Source organism: Colobus angolensis, unplaced genomic scaffold, assembly GCF_000951035.1.
Source record: "Colobus angolensis palliatus isolate OR3802 unplaced genomic scaffold, Cang.pa_1.0 Scaffold231, whole genome shotgun sequence".
Lineage (NCBI taxonomy): Eukaryota > Metazoa > Chordata > Mammalia > Primates > Cercopithecidae > Colobus > Colobus angolensis.
In genome coordinates, this window is record NW_012115500.1 from 3,316,842 (window position 1) to 3,342,521 (window position 25,680).

Genomic DNA, 25,680 nt, shown 5'->3' on the forward strand with positions numbered 1-25,680 from the left:
GGACAGACATAAGGTAGACATTCCCATTCTAAAAGGGCGAAATAGGTAAGAAAAGAGGGGTGACTTGTCTCAACAAAGTTCAAAACCCAATAGGGCAAACAACATTAAATCTTAAAGCTGGAGAATAATCTCTTTTTTGACCCTATGTCCCGCCTTTTTAGTACACTGAGGTAGGAGTTAAGCCCCCAAGGCTTTAGGCAGCCCCACCTCAATTGCTTTGCTGGGCTTAGCCTGTATAACAGCTCTCACAGATTAGGGTGTCATGACTACAGCTCTCGGGGTGGATGTTGCAGACTGGTAGGTCTGCAGTTCTGAGGTCTTGGGGATAGCCCCACTACTGTGGCTCCATCAGGCCTTGCCCTAGTGAGGACTCTCTGCAGTAGCCTCGCTACCTCAGTTCCACTAAACATTGCTTAGTGACTGCCCCTGAAGCAGGTTTCTGCCTGGGCTCCAGGCTGCCTAATACATTCTTTAATTAGTGGATGCTGCCACAACCACATAGCTCATGAACTTGGCACGTCTGCAGAGGCAGCACCACATAAATGCCTCAAGGCTTACTGCTTGAGTCCTCAGGAACAGTGGCCCGAGCTGTACTTGAGGCTGCTTAAGCCACAGCTGTGGGAGACAAGGAGGACTGAGCTTCTTGAATGTGGAGAACAGAGTTATAAACACAGGGAACAGAGGCCCAAAGTGGCCCTCGTCAAGGAGCTTGTGGAGGGCATCCTAGACCTGTCACCCAAAATCATTCTGCCCTCCTATAGCTCTGGGTCTATGATAAGAGGGAAAACCTCAAAGATCACAGAAATGCCTTCAGGATCATTTTCCATTTTCTTGATGAATAACACCTACCTTTCTCCTAGCCATACTGATCACCTTATCAAATGTGTAGTTGGCCACACCCTTGGATTTCTCTCCTGGAAAGATCTTTTATTCTGTACCAGATGGTCAAGGCTTAGAATCCTTTAAATCCCTAAGTGTGTTTTCCTTTAAATCATTTTATTTAAATCTAGTTTTGTCTTTAAATAATTTATTTCTTCTTGGATTTTACTGTATGAAGTTAAAAGAAATCACACAACTCCTGTAATATTTTGCTCAGAAATTTCTTCTGCCAGATATCCTGGTTCATCACTCTTAAATTCTGTCTTCCATACAATTCAGCAAAGTTCTCTGCCACTTTATAACAAGGATGGCCTTTACTCCAGTTTCCAATAAGATGTTTCCCATCTCCTTCTAAGACCTCATCAGAATGGCCTGTACTGCCCATATTTCTACCAGCATTCCTATCATAACCACTTAAGTAATCAATATGAAGTTTCAGACTTTCCCTGTACTCCTTCTTCTGAGTTGTCACCAGAATCATCCTTAATCACCCATTACAGCAACACAAGCTTTTTCTAGCATTCATTTGAAAACTGTTTCAGCCTCTACTCATTACACAGTTCTCAATCATTTCCACATTGTCAGGTATTCCTTATAGTACCACTGAACTCCTCTGGTACCAGTTTTCTATCTTAGTTTGTTTTGGACTACTATGACAAAATACCCCAGACTGAGCAATTTACAATAAATAAAAATTTATTTTCTCACAATTCTGGAGGCTGGGCAGTCCAAAATCAAGGAGCCGGCATCCAGCAAAGTCCTTATTGTGTTTTAACACGACAGAAGGCATCGCCAGGTAGAAGGACACAGAGAGTACAAGAGAGGAAGTGAAAAAGAGGCCAGGCTCGCCTTTTATAACAAACCCACTTGCATGATAATGAACCCCCACTCACCCTAGTCATAGCAGCATTAGTCCATTGCTGAGCATGGAGTCCTCATGACCTAATCACGTCTCATTAGGCTTCAGTTCCCAACACTACTGCATTGGGGGATGTTTCCTACACAAAATTTTGGGGGATACGTTCAAACTACAGCAAAATCTAGCAATATATGTACGAGATCTATATGAGAAAAACTGCAAAATTCTGCTAAAAGGAATCAAATAATTAAATAATGGTGAGAAATTCAATGTTTATGTATAGAAAGATTCAAAATTTTCAAGATTTCAGTTAATAACAGCTTGATCTATAGATTCATCACAATCCCAAAGTTCCAGCAAGTAATTTTATGGATGTTGGCAAACTGATTCTAAAGTATATAGAAAGAGGTGAAAGACCCAGAATAGACGAAACTATATTGAAGGAAAAGGGTAAAATCTGAGGACCAATAACACGTGACCTCAAGAGTTAATATAAAGTTACAATAATCAAAACAGTGTGGTATTGGCAAAAGAAGAAACAAATAGATCAATGGAACAGAATAGAGAACTTAGAAGTCCACCCACACAAATATGGTCAAGTGTTTTATGCAAAAGAGGAAAGGCAATACAAAGGGGAAGACAGATAGTCTTTTCAATAAATGGTGCTGAAATAATTGCACATCCACATGCAGAAAAAACAAATCTAGACACAAACCTTGTGTCCGTGACAAAAATTAACTCAAAATGGATCAAAGACCTAAATGTAAAATGCAAAACTATAAAGCTCCTAGAAAATGACACAGGAGAAAATCTAGATGAACTTGGATTTGGCAATGACTTGTGAAATATGACACCAAAGGCATGATCCATGGAAAAAAGCATTAACAAGCTGTCCTCAGTTAAAATTTAAAAACTTCTCTCTGAGAGGTATTATCAAAAGAATGAAAAGACAAACCATAGACTGGTAGAAAATATTGCAAAAGACATATATGATAAAAGACTACCATATATGATATTTTAATCTATATTTTTAACAATATAATTTTTATCTTTTTAAGTCTAAAATAGGCAAAGAACTCTTAAAACTCAATGATAAAAAGCAAACAACCCAATTTAAAAGTGGGCCAAAGATCTTAGCAGACGTCTCACTGTAGAAGATAAACAGATGGGAAATAAGGATATGAAAATAGTCTCAACATCATATGTCATCAGGGAAATGCAAATTTTGCAATATTCATACAACCAAATTTTAGAGAAAATTATACGGAATGGTGGGAAATAGAAAGGAAATATTTCTAAAAATGTTACTTCATACATTTCATACTAGAAATAGGAGATAATACTTACATGATAAATGAATAATGTCAATATGAGCATGATGTTTATAAAACAAAAGTAAATACTTAAAAGTAACAGTTATAAAAAATGAAAGTGGTTGCCTTTCAGTAGGGTACTATGAAATGGAAAGAATTGTGGACAAGAAATGCTATTTTTGGCATTTACTTTATGATAAATGTAATTATTAAAAATATATGTAGCTAATTGATTTTCTAAATAATAAATAATATAGAAAGTACATAAATAAATGTATGAAGTAATAAAATATTTTACTTGTCATCCAGACAATAGGTTCAAATGATCTTTAGAAATCTCAAACATAAATTAAAAGAGAAAATACCAAAAAAGTAAATAAATTTAAAAAAAGAAAAAAAATAGAACTGACCCTCTAGAGAAACAAAAAATAAAATAAAAAAGAGAAAGAGAAATTAGAGTTCACTGTTACCAGTTGGATTGTGCCCACTCCCCTAAACTCATGCTTATGGCCTAACCCCCAGTACCTCAGAATGTGACTTCATGTGGATATAGGATCATTTCAGATGTAACTACTTAATGAGGTCATTAGAGTGGTCTCTAGGCCAATACAACTGGGGTCCTTATTTTTTTAAAAAAAAGGAAATCTGGATACAGCTTGGCACCCGGGGAAGTTGCCATGTGAAATGAAAGCAGAGATTAGGGTGATGCTTCTACAAGCCACAGAATGCCAAATATTACCAGCACACCATTAGAGGCATGCAATGGATTCTTCGTCACAAAAAGCCCTTTGAAAGAACCTTACTTACACCGGGATCTTAGAACTTTGGCCTCTAGAACTGTGAGAAAATAAGTTTCTTCTTAAGCCCCCCTATTTGTGATACTCTGTTATGGCAGTCCTAGCAAACTAATATGGTTATTGTATTAGAAAGAGGAACTAAAGATGGTTCAGATGTCTGTTAAATCCAGCATAATTCTCTGCCAGTATTCTTGAAATTATGGAAGAAAAATCAGCTAAAGATACCATCCAATATATTATAAATATTTTGTATAAAAATATTTGTACAATTGTTAATTCCTCTTAAGAAATCAGTATTAGGAAAGAAAAGATTGTCTTTCTTGGGGCAATGGTATTCTTCATTCTTTTAGATAATGATAGCTGTGGTCCCATCATGTCTCCATTATTACCAACAAGTCAGTTCTGAATTGAGTATCCAAGTGAGGGACTTACTCATGTCTTGATTTCCTGGCTCACTAGCTATCATCTCCATTTTTTTGGCTCTTACTTTTTACCCTTGTTTTAATGGTATATGTTTGCTTTATTATGACAAGACTCTTTTTTTGGCAGTAGTTAGGATATAAATAATTAGTAAATAAATGATCACTTCTGACACCATAGCTCTAATGGCCAAGAAACTCAACTTACACCAATGCTTTTTAAAAACTTGTCTCTGCAGCTATGGTTACTAACTGTCCTGGTGTGCTGGGACTAAGGGACTTCCAAGGACAAGTGACTTTCATTGCAAAATCCATGACAGTCCTGGGCATAATGGGATAGTTACCTATCTGAATCACTTCTATGTCTAATAGCTCACAAGCATGTTTTCACTATCACTGCTTTGGGCTCTAGTCCCTGTTTGTAATTATGATTACCCCCCATAAACCCATGCATAGTTGATTATTGAATCATCTCGCTTTGTATGATAAACACTTTTGCTTCAACCGATGAGGAGCAATAATGCAAATAACCAGGTTCTAAGTCTCAGAAAATCCTCCTTACCGTTGTTTCAAATGGAATCTCATAGTCGGTCTTGACTTCCTGTGAGAGAGGGAGGTTTACCGAGACCTTGAGCTATGTATATTAGATATCACCAGGAATTAGGGAACTGGATTGTGTTCTTGCTGGGGTGTGCAAGCCTGGCTGTCCTCACGGTTTAGTCTCTTGTTGATTGCCTTTTTGAATGCTTTTCTTTTTTCTCTTAGGCCCTGGGGATTTATCCAGTTTGCTTTGGTAACCAAACATTAAACGATCATGATTCTGAGAAAAATAACATAAAAAACATTCCTTTCTCATGATTTCCCCTGCAGGGCTCTCCCCATGGACCTGATTCTTCTGTTACCATTGGATAAAATAAATAGGAGATCTCCTACTTCTGTGGTTACTTCCAGATAATAAAAAGTTATCCAAAGTCACTATAGTTTCCAAAGAATTCTCTGTTCAGAAATTAATATGTCTGACATTGTAAAAAAAATCCAAATTGTATTCAAAATTAAACTTCTTCTTTTCTGTAGGGAAAAGTTGTATGCTTCGTGTTTCATTTTGGTCCTTACTAATTAACCCCATCCCTATCTCACAACTATTATCCGAGATCTCAGACCCCACGATGCTTGGAGTATAACAATGGAGAGGAGATAAGGGAGCAGGAGAGATGTCTAGGTACTAACAGAGTTTGGTGGCTAATGAAATTGAGAGGTGTCTCAAGACACTTTTCTGGGGTTTTCAGAGACCCAACTGCATTAAATATCTCATCTGTAGGTACATGATTTAGTTGGTGTCTCTTCCATACTTACCATATTTTAACACTCCCTCCCTCATGCCCTAAGAATAGGTGATGGTCAAGATTCAGCCATTACCTCCCTACCCACTGGTCTTCTTGGAAATCCTCGGAAGAAAACCCATGTTAGCTCTCTCTCATGACAGCTCACATCTGCTACCAAGAACCATTACTTTAGATCCATGATATGTAGCAGTGCACTTTCACATATTGCCTAATTTCTGTTTGACCACTTAGCAGGTAACTCTAGCCACAGACTCTATTTTGAGATTTGTCAGGCCTGAGTCAGACACTAGCTGCTGTGTTTCCTAGGTTCCAAAGATACTTAGAAGTTTTTCTCAACAGGCTTGCAAAAAAAGAGAGATCACCCTCACCCCACCCAACCACCACCATGGAGATGATGAAACTCATAGCACACCTTTTTCCAAAGAAGTTCGACTTGCAATCTCCAAATTCCCTGACCATTTCAACTCAACCCTTCCATATGTTCAATGTGAGTGTGTGGCTGCACATCACAAACGATGACTTAAGACATTATCTACACAGGGTCTGCCTAGTCCATCAGAACCTCACTTTGGAGTGAGTAGTTGGCACCTACTGTGGCTGTAACTATCACTGAAACTGATATAGTGCAATTTCCCATAACTGACATTTTTTTCTTAGAATTTATCTTTCTTCATGACTTGCTGAATAATAAAATGCTTTGATGCATTTCCTTTAGCTGTTCTTTCCCCGGCAGACAACATTTGCCCATGTGCCATTGATAGCTCCACGTTGACATAGGTGACTGCAAGCTCTCTGAGTGCAAAACTCTACTTTTATTCCATTTTATTCCATGTATAGCTGTGTATCACCTAACATGTTTAGAACTTCATCTAAATAGTTGATTTATTATCTCCACCCTGCATGAATTTGATAATATTTCCTAAAAAATATTTACTTCTTAATTCTTAAGAAATATTATGACCAATTTCACAAAAATTGGTAAGATTGAAGAGACACTAATTTGCCCAAATAATAGGAAGGGAGTAAAAGCAAGTAATACTATGTTTTCTTAAGTAAGGGTCTTATGAATTCAAGCATTAGCCACAATATTATGTTAAATGTTGCAGAATTGAAGTATAGCTTTAAGATTTAAAATGTGTGAAAAGTAAACATTTTGAGAGAAAAAATAAAGCAGATTTAGAATAGCATGAACTTCACTTCATAAAAATTTAAATCATTCCCTTTGTAATATATGCAAGTCTTGAAAGGTAAAGACTCTTCAGTGTTATAATGAATATAAATCATTAGTAATATAAATCACTAGGAATTTCTCTAATAAAATAATTTGATCTATATTATGATAGTCAGGAAAAACCTTCATAAGGAGGATGAATCCACAGATGCATAATTACTTTAGCTGTGTCCTTGCTTCCTGTAAAATACAGTATGGGGGAGGAAAACAAACAAACCAACCCACATTTCCAAATGGGCAAGTCAAAGCAAGTCAATCCCAAGTAAGCTGACTAACATTTATAAAGTAATTCTCATCCTTATAAATTGCCTTCTTGCAGGAAACAGACCTTATCCTGACTTTTAATATATCAATGCACCGATCTTGGTGGATGGAGAATGGACCAGGATGTACGGTGACGTCAGTGACACCCGCCCCAGACTGGGCGCCAGAAGACCATCGCTACATCACGGTCTCAGGGTGTTTGCTGGAGTACCAGTACATAGAAGTGGCTCATAGTTCCCTCCAGATTGTCCTCGCAGTAAGTGTTGACAGCCAACCGCTCCTTCTAGTGCCTTTGGGGTTGTCTTATTTCTGTGCAAACTGAGTGCACACAAATGGAATCTGTGGATAAAGTGTGGCCTTTTTGCTTTTTCCTCATTAATGCGACTTTTAACAGGAAATTATCAGGTTAAACCAAACCATCCCCTGGACTTAATGTGCTGATTTTCTTCAGCAATTAGTAAATACCCTTTGTTATCATCAGCATTTTACATAGGAAATCCAATCTGTCAAGATATGATTACTTGACTTTTGGTGCACTTTTCAAAGGATTCTGAAGGGATGATCAGAGATTTTTTCATAACATTCTATAATACTCAAAATTAGAAGATTTCAGTAATTGTTTTCTCTTCCAGTGCTTCTTTTGGCTGTGCTGCTAGCCCTGGGGTTTCTCTTTTCCATTTGCCCTATCTCCTTCTTCCTTCCTAGATTTCTCCCAGGCACCATCCATCACTTTTAATCTCCCACTTTTTTCCCAGAAAAAATTCACATTTTCTACAGATCCTACTTCTAAGACATTCATGCCTCCATGTTTCATAGTACTGTGCCAATAAAAAACCCTCCTTCTACCAGGAGGCAGTAGGACTTACAAATAACATATGTGTACAACATGTGCCTATTTTATATAAAATACATGATTTAACATTGTATTACTATGACAAAGAGATAAATTAAAACACCTCTTTCTCAAGAAGGCCAACTGCATAATATCATGAGATTTATAAACCTAAGGCAATTTTATGACACATGAATCCATTTATTCATTACAGATCTTAAATGTAGAACTGCATATATTTTTCTTAGATTCATGCGGATGTGCAATTGATGTGCATAGTATTAAAATTGTTAGCAACAAATGATGCAAGTAGAATCTGCTTTTTACCTCTTTAGTTAATTATTTTGGAAATGATACTGACTCACAGTTCTTGGATAACAATGAATAATAGTTTCTGGGTAGAGTGGCATACAATTCGGAGAAACCAAATTCTTCTGGCATTAAAAAGCTATGTGAGTGTGTGGGTGTTAGATGATACAACTAATATATCCTTGTTATATTTTTAATGGAGTGTGTGTGTGTGTGTGTGTGCGTTGTGATAGACTAAGGAAGCTAAATAGGCTATGTTAGTAAACACTTCCAAATTCTCTGTAAATAAAAGCCATAAAGATTTCTTCTTGTGTGTCAGCAGGAGGCTCCACGGATCACTGTCACTAAGGAAACAAGGCTAGTTGAGTAGCCAGTATCTCTATCATCATGTGTTGCCGTGCTGTGCCAGAGAGCAATAATAGCTGCGGAGGGTCTACATAGGCACACATATGCTTCTGCTTGGGAGGAGAGGCTCATTGTTCACAGTTCATTGTGCAGAATTGGTCACACAGTCCCACCCAATCACAGAATGGACATGAAAGAGGAAGGGCTGTTTATTTGGAAATCAGGATAAATGACGTCCAGAACATTGGAATTATGTTCTTTGCTAAAGCACTAAGTAATAACCCTTGAATATGTTCAATCATAGACCCTCCTTCCAATTAACAAACTCTTCTGTAATAGTTTTAAATCTAAAAGTGCTTATTTTACTTATCCTGAAGTAAAAATAAGTTAGATTTGATAGGATGGAAGTAGCCATTTCATTCTTTAAAATCCATTTAAATCAAGTAATCATTATCACATGAGAAAAGTGAAATATATCTGTGATTTGGGGTCAGATAAAATATCTTATATATGTGTTAAAAGGAGGTTTTAAACAAAATGTTCCTTCTGTAAAACTGCCTATCTTTACTGTACCCACAAAATTTGGGAAAACTTCCACCTATGTTTTAAGGATGAAGTGAAGATACAGTTTATGTGCATGGATATTTATGTATGACTATTTAGAGAGGTATTTGAATTAGTTTGTGTGTGTGTGTGTATGTGTGTGTAAACTAGATTCACAGATTTATTAAATGCCACATAAAATGCTGATACATAGGTAATGTGCTAAAAAAATACATTTGGACATGGGGGCATATGTTGAAGTTGATATACATACCCAAAGAAAAAATAATTTTCCTTAAGTAAAAACCATCTGTAACAGCAAGGTGGCTAGAGTGCAAAGAAGATGGATGGGTTATCCCTAAGAACAGATGTGACCAATATTTCATGCTACTGGCTCTTGTTTCTCCTGTCTGCATTCCCCCCAGTGGAGTGAAGGAATAGTTTGAGTAAACCACCCTAGGATGTGACATCTCTACCTCTACCCTTTCCACCTGTTCCTCTTTCCAGGGGTGCACTACTTTTGCAGTGTTGACTGTGGAACACCAGGGTTAGCAACTGCACAGCCAAGCCATTACTTGGAGAAGTTTCAACACATTTTCTACTTTTGAGCTTGCTATTGTCTAGTCAGCCTTGGGTTGAATGCATCTGCTGTACAGAAAACTTAGCAAATTTGAACTTGAGTTTTATAATGCAAACGAAAAAGGGCTTATCTTTAACGACTTGCTCTGCAGACAAAATTTCCTATCTTCATTCTGATCACTGATGTAATGATTAATTGGTGAAATAGTGTCTTAAATCTCTGTCCCTCCCTTTTTCTGTTACCCAGATCATCTCCTTGACAATCAAATGTCCCATTAAATCAGTCTACTGTAAACTTCCTGAGTGCTTGTCTCCTTCTGGCATCTAGAGAAGCAAAGGAGTCAGGACCTCTGACCTTGAGGATGTCACAGTCAAATATACAGCAAAGTTCCCCAGAGTACAAACCAGGTGCAAACAGGAACATTTGGGGGATATGGTAGACAAAGAATATGGCTTACGCAGTTAAAGGCATAATCTTGGCTTCTTAGTTCCATGCAGTTTTGTAAAGTCAGCTGAACTCTTTCTCTTCTCACTGTTTTCATCCAAGTCTTTGAAACTGCCCTCTCTTCCAGGATATCTGGCTTAGATCTGCTTTCATAAACTGCTGCTTTCTCAGCCACTGCTCTTGATTAACTCCAAATCTCTCCAGCTCTTTTTCTCCACCCTCAGTCAGCCTTTCTTTCACAGATTCCTGAACCCTGGCAAGCCTGTCACCCTGTTGTTCGGTTTTCTGCCAATCAACTTCTGGCTGATTTTGAAATTAGCATTCACAAAGCCCACATTTGCATCACACATACATAAGATATCTCCAATCTACAGCCAAAGGAAGACAAGTATAATATCCATATAATTGGGACGAGAGGCTATTAATCACACAGCTTCCAGCCGTGCAGAAAAGACTGCCAGAACACCATAATGATGAGCCAGGTGTGATATTTTGAGCTTTCTCCTTCTCCAGCCATATTTTCTTCTAGTTAGTATCAGATAGCACATTCAAAAGGAATACAGGTGTGCACAGTTTTAATAAAACCAAAAATAAAAAAATGCACATTTTCAAAATAGATAAAATAGATGTATGTGGGGAGAGCCAAGGAAGAGATCAACTGTGAAGGTATTATTGTTCACGTTACAAAAAAAATTAATCGGATTCCTTCAAACAATGTGTGATTGGAACGGTGTGGATTATAAAATATGTTCACATGAATTAAATCTTTTGATTGTGTAACAGTCCTCTGAGGGCAGCAGAATAGGTTCAAAGCTCTTCCTAAGATATTTTAGCTAATAAATAGGGACAACGAACATGCTCTCATACCAAGGTTGGGAAATAGTCTTCAATCTGAATGCCAGCAGCAGCTGATGGGTAATGGATTCCCGAAGTCTAAAAAGTCAGGGTTCTTCAGCAGCAAAGGATGCCATGATTGATTACCTATGTCTGCCACGGGTGAGGGGAATGAAGAGGGATGTGTCTCACATTTATTATGCACATATTAAACTTTACTTCCTGTGATTGCCTGGGCGCGGTGGCTCGCGCCTGTAATTGCAGCATTTTGGGAGGCAGAGACGGGCAGATCACGAGGTCATGAGATCGAGACCATCCTGGCTAGCACGGTGAAACCCCGTCTCTACTAAAAATATAAAAACTTAGCCGGAACAAGGTGGCACACGCCTGTGGTCCCAGCTGCTCGGGAGGCTGAGGCAGAAGAATGGCGTGAACCCAGGAGGTGGAGCTTGCAGTGAGCGGGGATCGCGCCACAGCACTCCAGCCTGAGTGACAGAGCAAAATTCTGTCTCAAAAACAAAAAACAAAAAACAAAAATCTTCCTGTGATAAAAACAATGAAAAGGGAGTGTGTTTTACAAACAAATATGCAGAAAGAATTTTTTTAAAAAACAATTTAAGAGGAAACATGTATTGCAATAGCTGACCTAGCGATGTATGTTCAAATATGTTAATACTCCAAAAATTCATCTGGGTGGGGGTCTTAATATCTCTTTACCACATCCAGAGAATCAGTATTTCTAAATTTAATATGAACTTCAAACAAATTGCTTGTTTTGGTGTTTCTTTATTTCCTCTACTTTATTTCCTGTACTTCTCACACACTTTAAGTTCATGGCAGGTTGACTATGATTTTTTTCTTTAGGCAACTGGCAGAAGGTATTGGTAAAATATATATATATATATTATATATATATCTCTCTCACACACACACACACACACACACACGCTTTCTGTTTTCCCACAGCCATTAGTGTCGGCTTAGAAACAGTTAGAGCAGGGAAGCCATGGATGACGTTAGAAAACGTTTTAATACCTGTTGCCTGGTTCATAACCAAATACAGTTTAAGGTCAAGTTCTCCTTCAGTTGTACCTATTTCCTATTCAGAAAACTCTCTACTTTGTAGAGTTCATGAAATGGTAAAACTTACTTTTCAACAGATTGAGGAAAAAAATGTAGATAAAATACATACATTGGGGTCAATAAAGTCACAGATGTGTTTAGTTATGTTGTTAATAATTTATGTTTGCCATTTGGCTGGCTCAGACTTACTGAGGGATACCATTAGTGAAGAAATTTTCCAAACTTTGAAACTCTTTATCCAAGTGGACTTGAGGTTGTGTTGGGAATGGCACATGGGTGTTTCTTTGGATATAGCTGTTGTGTATGATGTATGCATGCAAGTGGCCTTATTGTGCATGTTGCTGTTTGATGCCTCTTTTAATCTGGAAACAGTCCCAAATATTTTATCATTAAGATTTGAATTCTGACTTCCATGTCACCTAGGATATTGGCCATTCACATTTTACATGTTAAATCTAAGTTGTGAACTTGTGTGGTTTAAAAGGGATGAATGGGAAATGGTATGAGCTGATTCCTAGCTACTCTGCCGTCAGAAGTGGTGTGGTTGCCATGGCCATGGGAATATCCTTTGTTACATTTATTTGAATTAAAATATGCATACAGCCAACAGACACATGAAAAAATGCTCATCATCACTGGTCATCAGAGAAACGCAAATCAAAACCACAATGAGATACCATCTCACACCAGTTAGAATGACAATCATTAAAAAGTCAGGAAACAACAGGTGCTGGCGAGGATGTGGAGAAATAGGAACACTTTTACACTGTTGGTGGGATTGTAAACCAGTTCAACCATTGTGGAAAACAGTATGGCGATTCCTCAAGGATCTAGAACTAGAAATACCATATGACCCAGCCATCCCATTACTGGGTATATACCCAAAGGATTATAAATCATGCTGCTATAAAGACACATACACACGTATGTTTATTGTGGCACTATTCACAATAGCAAAGACTTGGAATCAACCCAAATGTCCATCAGTGACAGACCGGATTAAGAAAGTGTGGCACATATACACCATGGAATACTATGCAGCCACAAAAAAGCATGAGTTTGTGTCCTTTATAGGGACATGGATGCAGCTGGAAACCATCATTCTTAGCAAACTATCGCAAGAACAGAAAACCAAACACCGCATGTTCTCACTCACAGGTGGGAATTGAACAATGAGATCACTTGGACTCAGGAAGGGGAACATCACACACCAGGGCCTATTATGGGGAGGGGGGAGTGGGGAGGGATGGCATTGGGAGTTATACCGGATGTAAATGACGAGTTGATGGGTGCTGACGAGTTGGTAGGTGCAGCACACCAACATGGCACAGGTATACATATGTAACAAACCTGCACGTTGTGCACATGTATTCTAGAACTTAAAGCATAATAATAATAATAATAATAATAAAAGAAACAAACAAATACAATATTCCTCAGAGAGGAATGGTTCTGAACAGATGAAAGGAGGAGTAAAAAAAGAAACCCAATGAAGCTGATTTGGAGAGATGTAAAAGTATAGGGAAGAAAGGATTTTTTTTCTTTTCTTTTCCTTTTTTTTTTTTTTTTTTTTTTGAGACAGGGGCTTGCTCTGTTGCCCAGGCTGGAGTGCAGTGACAAGATCTCAGCTTACTGCATCCTCCGTCTTCTGGGCTCAAGTGATCCTTCCACCTCAGACTCCTGAGTAGCTGGGATTACAGGCTCAAGCCACTAGGCCTGGCTAATTTTTGCATTTTTTAATAGAGACAAGGTTTCATCATGTTGCCCAGGCTGGTCTCAAACTCCTGGGCTCAAACCTACACCTATCTTGACCTCTGAAAGTGCTGGGATTACAGGCGTGAGCCACTGCTCCTGGTGGAGAATTTCTTTAAGTTTACATACACTGGAATGCACCCATTATAAATGTACTATCTGATGAGTTTTGACAATTGTACTTTTAAACAAAATTATGGGAGGCCATTGTTTTAGGCTGAGCTCCTGTGCCAGGCCCCAACAGACCAGACCAAACCAAAATAGAGTCACTTATGCCACATAATCAAACTGAAACTTCAAGGAAGCAAGCAGATAGATCCCCAGACAGACCAGTTTTTTGAGAACAGGAGATTCCAGTCTACCTGAGTCAGCATAATAAGGAAGTTCCTCTGCTTTAACTTTTGGGAAAAAAAAAAGTACCTGATATTACTCAGTGCTATTGTTCTGTTTCCTTGTTTTCATCTCACAAACCCCAGTGTTCTGCCTTAGCTCGGTGGGAGCTCTCATCATATTTTGTAGAATGGAGGCTGTCCCAATTCACAAGTCTTGAGCAAAGCTAAACAGATCTATAACCAAAGTTGTGGTAATTTTGTCTGTTAACAGTATACAGCTATGTAACTACTACTGTGATTAAGATGAGCATTTCAGTCACTCCACAAAAGTTCCCTTCTGCCCAGTCTTCTTTCTGTTACTAAAGATTAGATTTATCTTTTCTCATTTCATATTAATAGAATCATACAGTATGTACTATTTTGTGATTTCTTTTGCTCGTTGTAACATTTTTGAGATTCACCTAGGTATCAGTAATTTGGTTCTTTTGATTGCTAATGTGTTTATTGCAGGGATATATACAACTTGTTTATTCATCTACTGAAAAAAAATTTAAAAAAATAAAAAGAAATAAAAAATTAAAACAGACTTTTAAAGGAAAAATAGTTTGATTTGAATTGATTCACAGTAGAAAATGATTTCATCATTTAAAAGTTACAGATTTTGGCCAGGCGCGGTGGCTCACGCCTGTAATCCCAGCACTTTGGGAGGCTGAGGCCAGCGGATCACGAGGTCAGGGGTTGGAGACCAGCCAATCAACATGGTGAAACCCCATCTCTACTAAAAATACAACAAAAATTGCCAGGCATGGTGGTGCACACCTGTAATGCCAGCTATTCAGGCTAAGGCAGGAGAATCACTTGAAACTGGGAGGTGGAGGTTGCAGTGCGCCAAGATCATGCCACTGCACTCTGGCCTGGGCTACAGAGTAAGACTCTGTCTCAAAAAGAAAAAAAAAAAAAAGAAAAAAAAGAAAAAAGTTACACATTTTGCCATTTTTCAAAAACTAAATTAACCAGATCTTCAGCTTCACAGTTTGACAAAAAAAAAAAAAATACCCAAAACACACGACTTCTTAAGCTGATAGAAAATATTATGTCAAAAAACATATATTGAAATTAAATACCATTTCAGTATTTCCCAAACTGTTATTGTATACATCAATTTGAACTAGGTGACTATAGGAGAAAGAAGAAGGAATATAATTAATAGTTGTTTGTTATGTCTTGGTAGTATTTTTGGTATACTTCCCAGAAATTACTGTTGTAAATTGGGCAATTTTCAATTCTTTGCTTTCATTAAAACTGGAGGAAGACCTAATAGATTTGTCAGTTGGTAGACTATTTGAAATAAATTTTGTTATAAATAATTATGTAAATTGTGGCATGCAAAAAGTTGCTGGAGTTGAGTGGCATCATTATAATGAAAAGCCTGACTTCAATACTTCTCTATTTAGAGAAAAAGATTTTTCAACACTTAAACTTTAAGGAGAAAAAACTAGAAATTGAGTCATCCTTAATTCTGTCTCATTCTAGTGCTAATGTGCGGTGCCTCACGCCTATAATCCCAACACTCAGGGAGGCGGAAGAAGGTGGATCACTTGAGGTCAGGAGTTTGAAACCAGACTGGCTAACATGCTGAAACCCTGTCTCTACTAAAAATACAAAAGTTAGCTGGACGTGATGGTTGACACATGTAATCCCAGCTACTCGAGAGGCTGAGGTGGGAGAATTGCTTGAACCCGGGAGGCAGAGGTTGCAGTGATCTGAGATCATACCATTTCACTCCAGCCTGGGTGACAGAGCAAGATTGTGTTTAAAAAGAAGAAAAAGAAAAAAAGAAATTCATATCAAATAAAATTTTATTTTATACCTAGTAGTTTTAATCAATATTTATAATAAACAATGTTATTTTGATCAATTTTATAAAACAATAATTGTGTTGATAAACAAGAATACATTTTCAACACTTAATGCCTTATGGACATGGGAATAAATCAAATTTAAGTTTATACATATTTAATTGAACATACATACAAATTTATTCATATACATACATATTTTCTGCAAAGAAGTGTGATAGAATGATCAATACAAAAATTTCAAGTTAAAAAACATTAGCACAATATTCTATGGAAGCAGTGGAGTTCAAAAAGAGAAGGAATTACATAAAATGTATGATCTTTAAACAAGGATGTGTATATGTATCTTAAATGAAAGAAGGTGAATTTCAAATCACAGTGGTATTCAAATTTCATTGGATTTATTTAAAAGAATAATGTAGTAGTTCCCTTTAACATCTATTAGTATTGATAATGTGCCAAAATAAACAGACCTTTTGCAGCCAATTATTCTAGTCCATACTACCCAAAGAAATCTACAGATTCAATCCAATGTCTATTAAAAATCTTAATATAATTTTTACAGAAATAAAAAAAAATCCTACAATTCATATGGAACCACAAAACACCATGAATAATCAAAACAATCTTGTGAAAGAACAAAGCTAGAAGTATCACACTTCCTCATTTCAAAATATTTAAAAAGCTGCAGTAATTGAAACAGTATGGTATTGGCATAAAGACAAACATATAGACCAAAGGAACAGAATAGAGTCCAGAAATAAATCCACATATAATGGTCAGCTGATCTTCAACAAGGTTGGCATTTAAAGTAATGTTTAAAAACATCAAGCATCAATTCTGAATGTACATAGTTTTCAAGTGTTTAATTCTTTCCAAATATATGGGAGCAGAAGTGGGAAGTACTCTAAGTCGGTAGTTCTCTATACTGGTTGCGAATAGGAATTTCCTATTTGGTTGTTTAAAGGATCATCATGATACGACCAACTCATGGAAGTTTTCTTTCCTTAGGCTTCAGGTAGGGACTACATGGTACACTTTTCAAATTTTTCATCAGAAATATTAGTGCCTTCCCTTTCTTTTCACTACTGATTCTTCTACATCCTAAATTGCTCAGAAACACACGGTGTCTAGTCAGGAAAGATGATTCTCTAATACCAGAATGGCATCACAGCTCTGATCGCTCCATTGACTCTTTTTGGGCCCTGAGAGTCATTTCCTTTCTGGGACTGCAGGGTCAAGCCTTTCACATAACTAGCCTTTTATCAAATAATGAATCTGTGTATCTATACTGTGCGTACTGTACTTCTCAGTAAATCATGAGTTGGTGTAGATCTGGAATTGAAAACTAAGTCTTCAGATTGTTCCTAGTGCAGTATCAAAGACTCTACAACAGTTTTCTTCTTAGGACAAAACTGTCTTGTGCCTGCAATAGAAAATAGATGGAATGACTAGCCCTGGGCTTCTTTCCCAGTTCCCATGGTGGTTCAACAGCTTTGTTACATGACCTCAGTTATTATGCCTACTACTCCAACTCGAGTTCTCCTGTGTACTTAGAAACACAAACCTGCCTGTCAAAAGATAGTAATCCAGTAAACAAAATAAATATGTTTGTTTTTCAGTAACATTAAAATCGTTTATACAAGTAGTCACCAAAATATGGGAAGAAGAACCAAATACCAATGTAAATAGAGAGTTTTCCCTATGGCAATGTCACTGAAATAGGAGAATAAAGGTGGTAAGTAGAATAGGGAAAGGACATTTCTTGGCACAGTTCAGAGTTGCAACGCGTGTATAAATAAGCAAAGTCCTACAAACTAATTTCAGAACCTTGACTGGATCTATCCCTGAATAGTAAGAAATATTATTACTGAATAGTAAGAAGTAAGTTGTTGTTACTTCTGAAATGGGCACAAGTTTAACTTTCCAATCTATTCTCTATTCCTCTAAATAATAATAAATTCATTTGAATATTATCCCCTTCTGAGTGTGATGCCTTGATTGTAATGTCAATCAAGTTTTGGTTAAAATCAACACTAAACAATTATCATGTTCTAAATTTTATTTCACTTTATTACTGAAAAGTGCACTTGTAAATCGGTGAGTGGTTCTGTGAGCCTATGAATTAGCAAAGTGCAAGAATTTAAACAGCCTCTAAAGTCAGATTATGTCTAAGATATTTTTTGCTTTTAATATTCTCAGGTATTCCCTATATGCAAATTTAGGAATATAAGGTAAAATATTTACAGTCTGGGAGTAACAATCCTTAAATCTTATACCCAGTTGTATAACAAACTGTTTTGTAATTATGAACTAAATGAGATAATGCTTAAGAAATTGCCTTGAAAACAATAAAGGTAATGTTATTTATTTTCTCTTTAGCTCAGTTTCTTCCACTGCTCATTAAGACTACTACCTTTTCAGGCCAACTCACAGTGATATATAAAAATGAACAAAATCCTACTAAATTTACTTATTCCCCAGATAGAACTGTGATTCTTAAAGCTAGTGTAATAATATTTAGTGTAGTTCACGACTACCCGACACAGGAGCAAATTTCATCCCATATCAACCATTATTATCAGGACACAATATATTTATCTATGTGTAGTCTTTGAAGCACTTGCTTAACTTCGAAGCATATCACATTAGACGGAAATGTTTGGAAACATCAGGAAACAAAAATACCAACACATTTAAGATAGTAGTAAGGATTATACTTTACAAAAAAAAAAACCATCAATAATTGTGTTATCTTAGTAATGTGAGATTTAAAAGTTGAAATTGTTTGCATAGAGTGTTGTGCAAAAAACAATGTATGATCCCATTTTTATATTTGATTTTATAATCAGACAATTATTTCAGGAAGAAACACATGAAGTATATTAAATTATAAGTTATTTCAGAAATAAGTATATGAAGATATATTAAAATATGGTATTTTTGGAAAACATTAAAAGTTGTTGGCCTTGAATAAAAGGTCACCATCCTTCTTCGTAATACTGTGTATAATATTATTATCTTTTAGGATGTTTTTCCAGTCATGATCAATTATTTTGATACAAATTTCTCAAAAATATACCTTTGATGGCAATTTCCTCTTCATGAGAACTTCTAAACATGGTGATAGGACAATAATAGTAGGATGTGTTAGTGTTTTCAAATAAGAGCAAGGAATTCTCAAAGGAAGGATATAAAGATGACAACTGTAACATGAGGGATAATTTATTGTTTAGTATGTTATACCTGAGGGAAAAAGAATTTAAAATATGGGCAAACACACTTAAGCTAAATAATCTTTACGCAGTAAAGAAAAAGCCATTGGTGACATTCCTTCTGTACCTTGTGCTTTTACCAATCTTACAAATAGGCTTGAAAACTCTACTGTTCCCAACCCACACATTCTTCTATATAACAAGATACCTGATTCCTAGTTCTTATTATTCTCTTGCCTTTTCCTCTCCTCGTGGTATTGTGGCTGCTTCTGTCCTTACTGCCATTTGTTTCTCTCTGACACTTGTCCCGACTGCCATTCATTTTGTTAAACTTCTGTCAAGCAGTGGCCCTGATAGTCAAGACCACAACTTTTTATATACATATCTTTACTACGTGTAATCTCCTAACTTAATTCATAATATTACATGTTATTATACTCAAGGAGGCAGTTATTTGTCACGTGATTATTTTGGTTGGTGCTAATTGCAAATATGGCTCTAGCCATGGACTAAAGTAGAGTGTCCTGTCTTCAAGGATATTTTGAGTTTCTTTATCTCCTCTTATATCCTAATATTTATGAGTTGTTCTATTCTCCTTTATTGATTTCCGATAGCTCTACTTCTTAGGTTTGATTAGCTTATCATCAACAACTTTATAAATAGAGACTATTCCTTTTTCCTCTCATGACCTAGTGTCTTCTAGCAATTCATCTTTACTTTCCCTACCCTTGTTCCATAACTTAATTGCTTTCTTCATCAGAGAAGGTTGTATTCTATTTTTTAATGTCTTAGTTTTTCAACTCATACACATTCTAATTTCATGCCATCGTCTTCACTTACTGCCACGTTTAGGTTGATTTAGTCCTACCATACCATACGTTAGCATAAAAACAATTTTTCCGGCCGGGCGCGGTGGCTCAAGCCTGTAATCCCAGCACTTTGGGAGGCCGAGACGGGCGGATCACGAGGTCAGGAGATCGAGACCATCCTGGCTAACACGGTGAAACCCCGTCTCTACTAAAAATACAAAAAAACTAGCCGGGCGAGGTGGCGGGCGCCTGTAGTCCCAGCTACTCGGGAGGCTGAGGCAGGAGAATGGCGTAAACCCGGGAGGCGGAGCTTGCAGTGAGCTGAGATCCGGCCACTGCACTCCAGCCCGGGCGACAGAGCGAGACTCCGTCTCAAAAAAAAAAAAAAACAATTTTTCCTGAAATTATACTGTGAGGTACAGAAAACTTCCATGTCAGTGATTCAATAATTGTTCATGTATTTCTTTTCAGCAATGTCTTTTTTATCAAACAGAAATGTCTGTGTTGCTTACAATTTAAAAATTAGAGGCAGGTTGTCAAAGGAAACTTGATAATAAAAATATAGTAAAGAAGTCACCAAAATAGATGACCAAATGTGTTTGGCCACATCTTTATTGTCCCTTAATTGTTACTCTGGGATCTGAATTGATATGACATAGCCATGTGGTACCCACATTTTCTTTGGTTCAAACTCGTGGCCTTAAAAGCTTAAAAGTTGCTGTGATCATTTATCTGGGCTAATTTGGAAGACCCACATCCCAGCAGTAGTATGAATTTTTCTTCTGGGCAATACATTGTGGCAATATGATAGGGTACACATGACAACTTATCACCAGGATAGTATGTGGAGTAATGGATCATAGTTGAAGTCTTGGAATACAGGCAGAAACTTCGTCAGGGTCTGAATGTAGGGTAACCAATGGCTTTGTATTCTTCCATACTGTTCAACTGGTTGCAGTTAGAAACAGGTTTACATTCATTCAGTCACTCAACAATTCACTGAGTGTCTCTGCCCTGCATTGGTATGAAGCACTGTACATACAGGGGTGAGTCAAGGTCTTTGCTGTCAGGCAACTTAAATTCTTGTGAGGAGAAGCAAATTAATATCTATAGTATGTTCAGTAGGGTAGCTGCTCTGCTGATGAATAAAATAGGGATAAGGTAAAAAAGAGCCATCAGAGAATAGCCAGGGAAGGCCATTCTGGATAGGTGACTTTAGAGCTAAGATCTGACTGCAGTGAGGACTGGCCCGTGTGGATGTTTGGAAAAGGAGCATTATAGGTAGGAGAACATTCTAGGTAGGGACCTCTACTCAGGCGGGCATATCTGGAGCTCTGACCAGGTATAACCTAGTCTGCAGTCAGTAAATACATGCTACTGTTCTTGAAAGGAGGCTAGCTTACATATATTTTTCTTCTTCCCTTTCTGACTTCTTAAATTCTCCCCTTTCATTACCCACATTCTTTCAGAATCTAATCATTCTCTCCACCTCCATTTCTCACATTTGAACTGGCATTACATTTATTTTTCAACTTTTTCTATCCACCTCACCATCTTCCATTTGTCTGTTTCCTTCTGCCTGACAAGCCTGACATTGAGCGTACTGCCTGCCCCCCGTCTCAAGTCTTCCCCTTTCTGTCCTCTTCTCCATCACTGTCAGGATAAATATCATCATCCCCATTTCTGAGGCTGGAAATATGCTGTCATCTTCACTCTGTTTTCTATCTCCTCCCGTGTAGTTTGGTGCAAAAGTATTGCAGTTTTGTCATTTGAAAGTGATGGCAAAAACCACGATTATTTTTGCACCAACCTCAAAATAATCCAGATGCATTACTATGTAACTAAATTTTAGAGAAATGTTAGTTACTTGATTGCTAGAAGCCAATCTTTTTCCAAGTGTTTCTAGAAAATCACTGTTGTTACTCATCCATTCGATTGTGAAACCTATTCTCCAGAATCTTGCTGATGTGAAGTAATATTTGTAAGATTGGCGTGACTCATTATCATCACTCTTCTCTCTGTACTGATTAGTTCATATAAATATTGGAATTTTCAGAAGTGTTTCTAAAAGATTCATTCCCTGAGAAAAGTATAGAACAATATTAATAATATATGATTTTGTATAACATTATTTTAAACATAGTTTACAGAACATCATCACATACAAATTATTGTGATGTGTTCAACAACTCTATAAGTGAGATTAAATCTGAGTGCCATGAGTGTGTCTGGAAAAATTATTCGACTATTTAAGTTATAAATTAAGAATCACTGAAAGTGCTATTAAATATATCTGCCAGAACATTTACCTGAGATTAATCTTTGCTTTCTCTCCCTCTCTCTCTCTCTCTGTGTTTGTGTGTGTGTGTGTGTGTGTGTGTGTGTGTGTGTTGCATAATAGATTTTTTTCGTTTATAACCCATATGCTTACAGATGCTAATCTCCAGAGAAGAGCAATAATTCTCTCAAGAAAGGCGGTTTGTTGCCTGGCTTTGTTTCACTGACACCCAGTTGGAAGCTCTGATGACAAATAGTCTGCCCATCAGCTTTGCTTCATGAATCCAAAGAAAATGGAACTTATCAGAAGCTGAGCCTCAAGCACTACCTGTGCCTGTTATTTGGGCCTTTTCACGCTAGGTTTGGCAGGGGTCTTAGTCTTTCATCATTTGTTTCACCAATAGAAAGAGAAGGGAGCTATTGCACTTTTAGGTACCACTCTGCAGACTGCTATATTGCAAAATAAACAAACAATATATTTTTAGGGCACCACCTGCAGCAAGCAGCTGTACCAAACGGAGCAGAACCACAAAGGATGTGATTTGTTCCATTTAACATGAAGCCTTAAGGTTTGAGAAGAGAGGGAGGAGAAGGTTCTATGTATACAACCCACACATCACAATTTAAACTGAAGCTGATTTTCTTTCTTTGTTAGATTGGAATTGAGGTATCATTACATCTTTCCTCCTTTTGCACCCCACAACCTCTGGTTGAAAACAATTCTATTATTGAGGTTATAACGTTAACTGAGAAAATTATTTTTCTCTGCCAGTAAACTTCCTTTTCCATTCAAGGGCAATTTTCTCTCCTAGCAAACTATACTTAAATGCCAACATCTGCTGCATCTAAGCTGTATATAAAATGATGTCTGGCATTTACATGATGCCAATGACATGGTTAGAGAAACTCACACACTTGGCTTACACAGGAGTTTCTTCTCATCTATAGCTTTCATCTATTTCTGTCCTTCCTTAGGATCTGTCTGCGTCTCTAAATGTGCCACACAAGTTCAAAATACTCTGAAAGCTGAACTTTTAGCTCTTGTTCTGATCGACAATCTGTTTTTGCCTTAATCCATTTCTTTCCAGGCATAAAAGCTATATAGTGCCTCATAATAAAAATTTCACCATCCCTGCACTCTCTGAGTATATAGAAGCTGATGCAAGGCATATTTTAGGTACTTGGTTTTTTCTTGGATTTAAAAATCTCTTCATTCTCTTAATGGCTATTGATTCTGGCCTCACAAACCAAAGTCACCATTTCATTTTCAGTTCTAGGTGAGCTGGGATAAATATAATTAAATTATAGATGACTCTGGAGGCAATCCAGTTAGTTACAAATTGAGGTCATTCTAAGTACAGAATGGGGCAGTTAGCTTTAATATTAGATTGGCCACCAAGAACTATACAATATTTTGATTTTTTTTCCTGTCAGTGAGCCCATTTTAGAAAAAAAAAAGAGAGAATAAACTGTTCTAAATATTTGCAAAGTGAACTAGAATGCCATTCTTAAGTCTTCTACCACTTACTAGATTCTTAGTCTGGGGAGAAAATTACATTTCATAGTACTTTCAGATATTGCTCTAGGACTCCGAGAAGTGAGATGAAAGAATTGTAAGTCTGCAACGATGCCTCCAGATAACAGAGGAAATCAAATCTTGTGAGCCAGCAAGCTAAGTTGCCTCCACTGTCATCATCAAGGAGGTGATTTGTAAGAATATTGGGCATGAAATAAATTCTTGCCAAAGTTGTCTACAGGAGTGTCCAATGTGGGAACGGTTGCCATCTCTTTCACCCTTCTAACATTAAAAGGAACTTACTGGAAAAAGTTCTCAAACTGGATTTTGCTAAATTGTGTCTGCTTCTGAATCTTTGTCCATCAGTCATGTCTCTATGACTATTGGCCAGTGCTTTTAACTCTGTGTGGTCAAAACTTTGGAAGAAGTAAAGGGAATGTCTTTCATTCCAAAGAACAAAAGAGGACCTTTACTCAGAGCATCTTTATTTTACATAAAAAGAAAAGTCAGTTAGATTGATCATTCATGAGTATTTATAGCACACCAAATATTCTTCGGGGCTCTTGGAAAAAAGTAGTAAGCCTTTGACAATGAAGCTGTGTGGAATAAGGGAAAGGAGTAGATATAACTGATATTAAATAAAGTTAAAAAATGGCTTGACAAAGAAGAGGATTCAACATCTCAGATTATTGAAACTATATGTAAAAAATACAGAGACAAAGATTAGGCATCTTCTCTAAGCCTCAGTTTCCTCATCTGTAATAGGCGTAACAATACTCTCTATCTCATCTGGTATTTTTAATTGTTGTAAAAAACACATGACCTGAAATCCACCCTTTCAACAAATTTTTAAGTGTCCAAGACACTGCTGCTGACTATATGCACATTGTTGTACAGCAGATCTCTACAACTTTGCATCTTGCATGGCTGAAAATATATACTCATTGAACAGCAACTCTTCATTTTCTCCCTTCCCCCAGCTTCTGGCACCCATCATCCTACTCTCTGCTTCTGTGAGTCTGACTACTTTAGATAACTCATGTAAGTGGAATTTGTGAATTTGTTTCTAACAGGTTTTTTGTGAGACCTTTAGTGTTTGATATGGGTTATACAGATTGTGTCATCTGAGAACAGAGATATTATTCTTTCTTCTTTTCTGATTTGGATGCCTTTTATTTCTTTCTCTTACCTAATTTATCTTGCTGAAGACTTCCAGCATAATGTTGAATAAAAGTGGCAAGGTAGGCATACTTGCCTTGTTCCTGATCTTCGAGAAAAAACTTTCCATTTTTCACCATTAAGCATGAGGTTAGCTGTAAGTGAGCTTTTCACATATGGTTCTTGTTATACTGGCATAATTTTCCTTCCATTCATAGTTTGTTGAGTGTTTTTATCATGAAAAAGAGGTGAATTTTGTCAAATGCTTTTTTCTGCATCAATTGATCAGATCATGAGATTTTAAAATTCCTTAATTCTGTTAATGTGGTATGTTACATTAATTGATTTTTGTATGTTGAACCATCTTTACATCCCAGGGATAAATTCTAGTTGATTATAGCCTGTGGTCCTGTTAAGGTGTTGTTAAGTTAATTTGCTAGTATTTGTTGAAGATGTTTACATCTATGTTCATCAGGTATATAGACTTATAGTTTTCTTTCTTGTAGTGTCTTTTTGTGGTTTTGGTATCAGGACAATGTTGGCCATATAAAATGAGCTTGTAAGTATTCTCTCTTCTTTATTTTCCTTTGAAAAAATCTGAGAAACATTGGCATGAATAGTTCCTTAAATGTTTGGTAGAGTTAATTAGTGAAACTGCTCGTTCTTGGACTTTTATTTGTTCAGAGG

At 36.9% G+C, this 25,680-nt stretch overlaps 1 protein-coding gene across 4 annotated transcripts in view; it reads left to right on the forward strand.

Annotated features, from left to right (window-relative positions):
• The window catches only part of NKAIN2 (Na+/K+ transporting ATPase interacting 2), a 1,037,556-nt gene that overhangs the window by 864,983 nt on the left and 146,893 nt on the right, over positions 1-25,680 (forward strand). For all 4 annotated transcript variants that reach the window (XM_011944458.1, XM_011944459.1, XM_011944461.1 and 1 more), the window contains one exon: positions 7,161-7,361. In XM_011944458.1, coding sequence (XP_011799848.1) covers positions 7,161-7,361 — 201 coding nt within the window. The remainder of the gene's footprint in view (positions 1-7,160; positions 7,362-25,680) is intronic.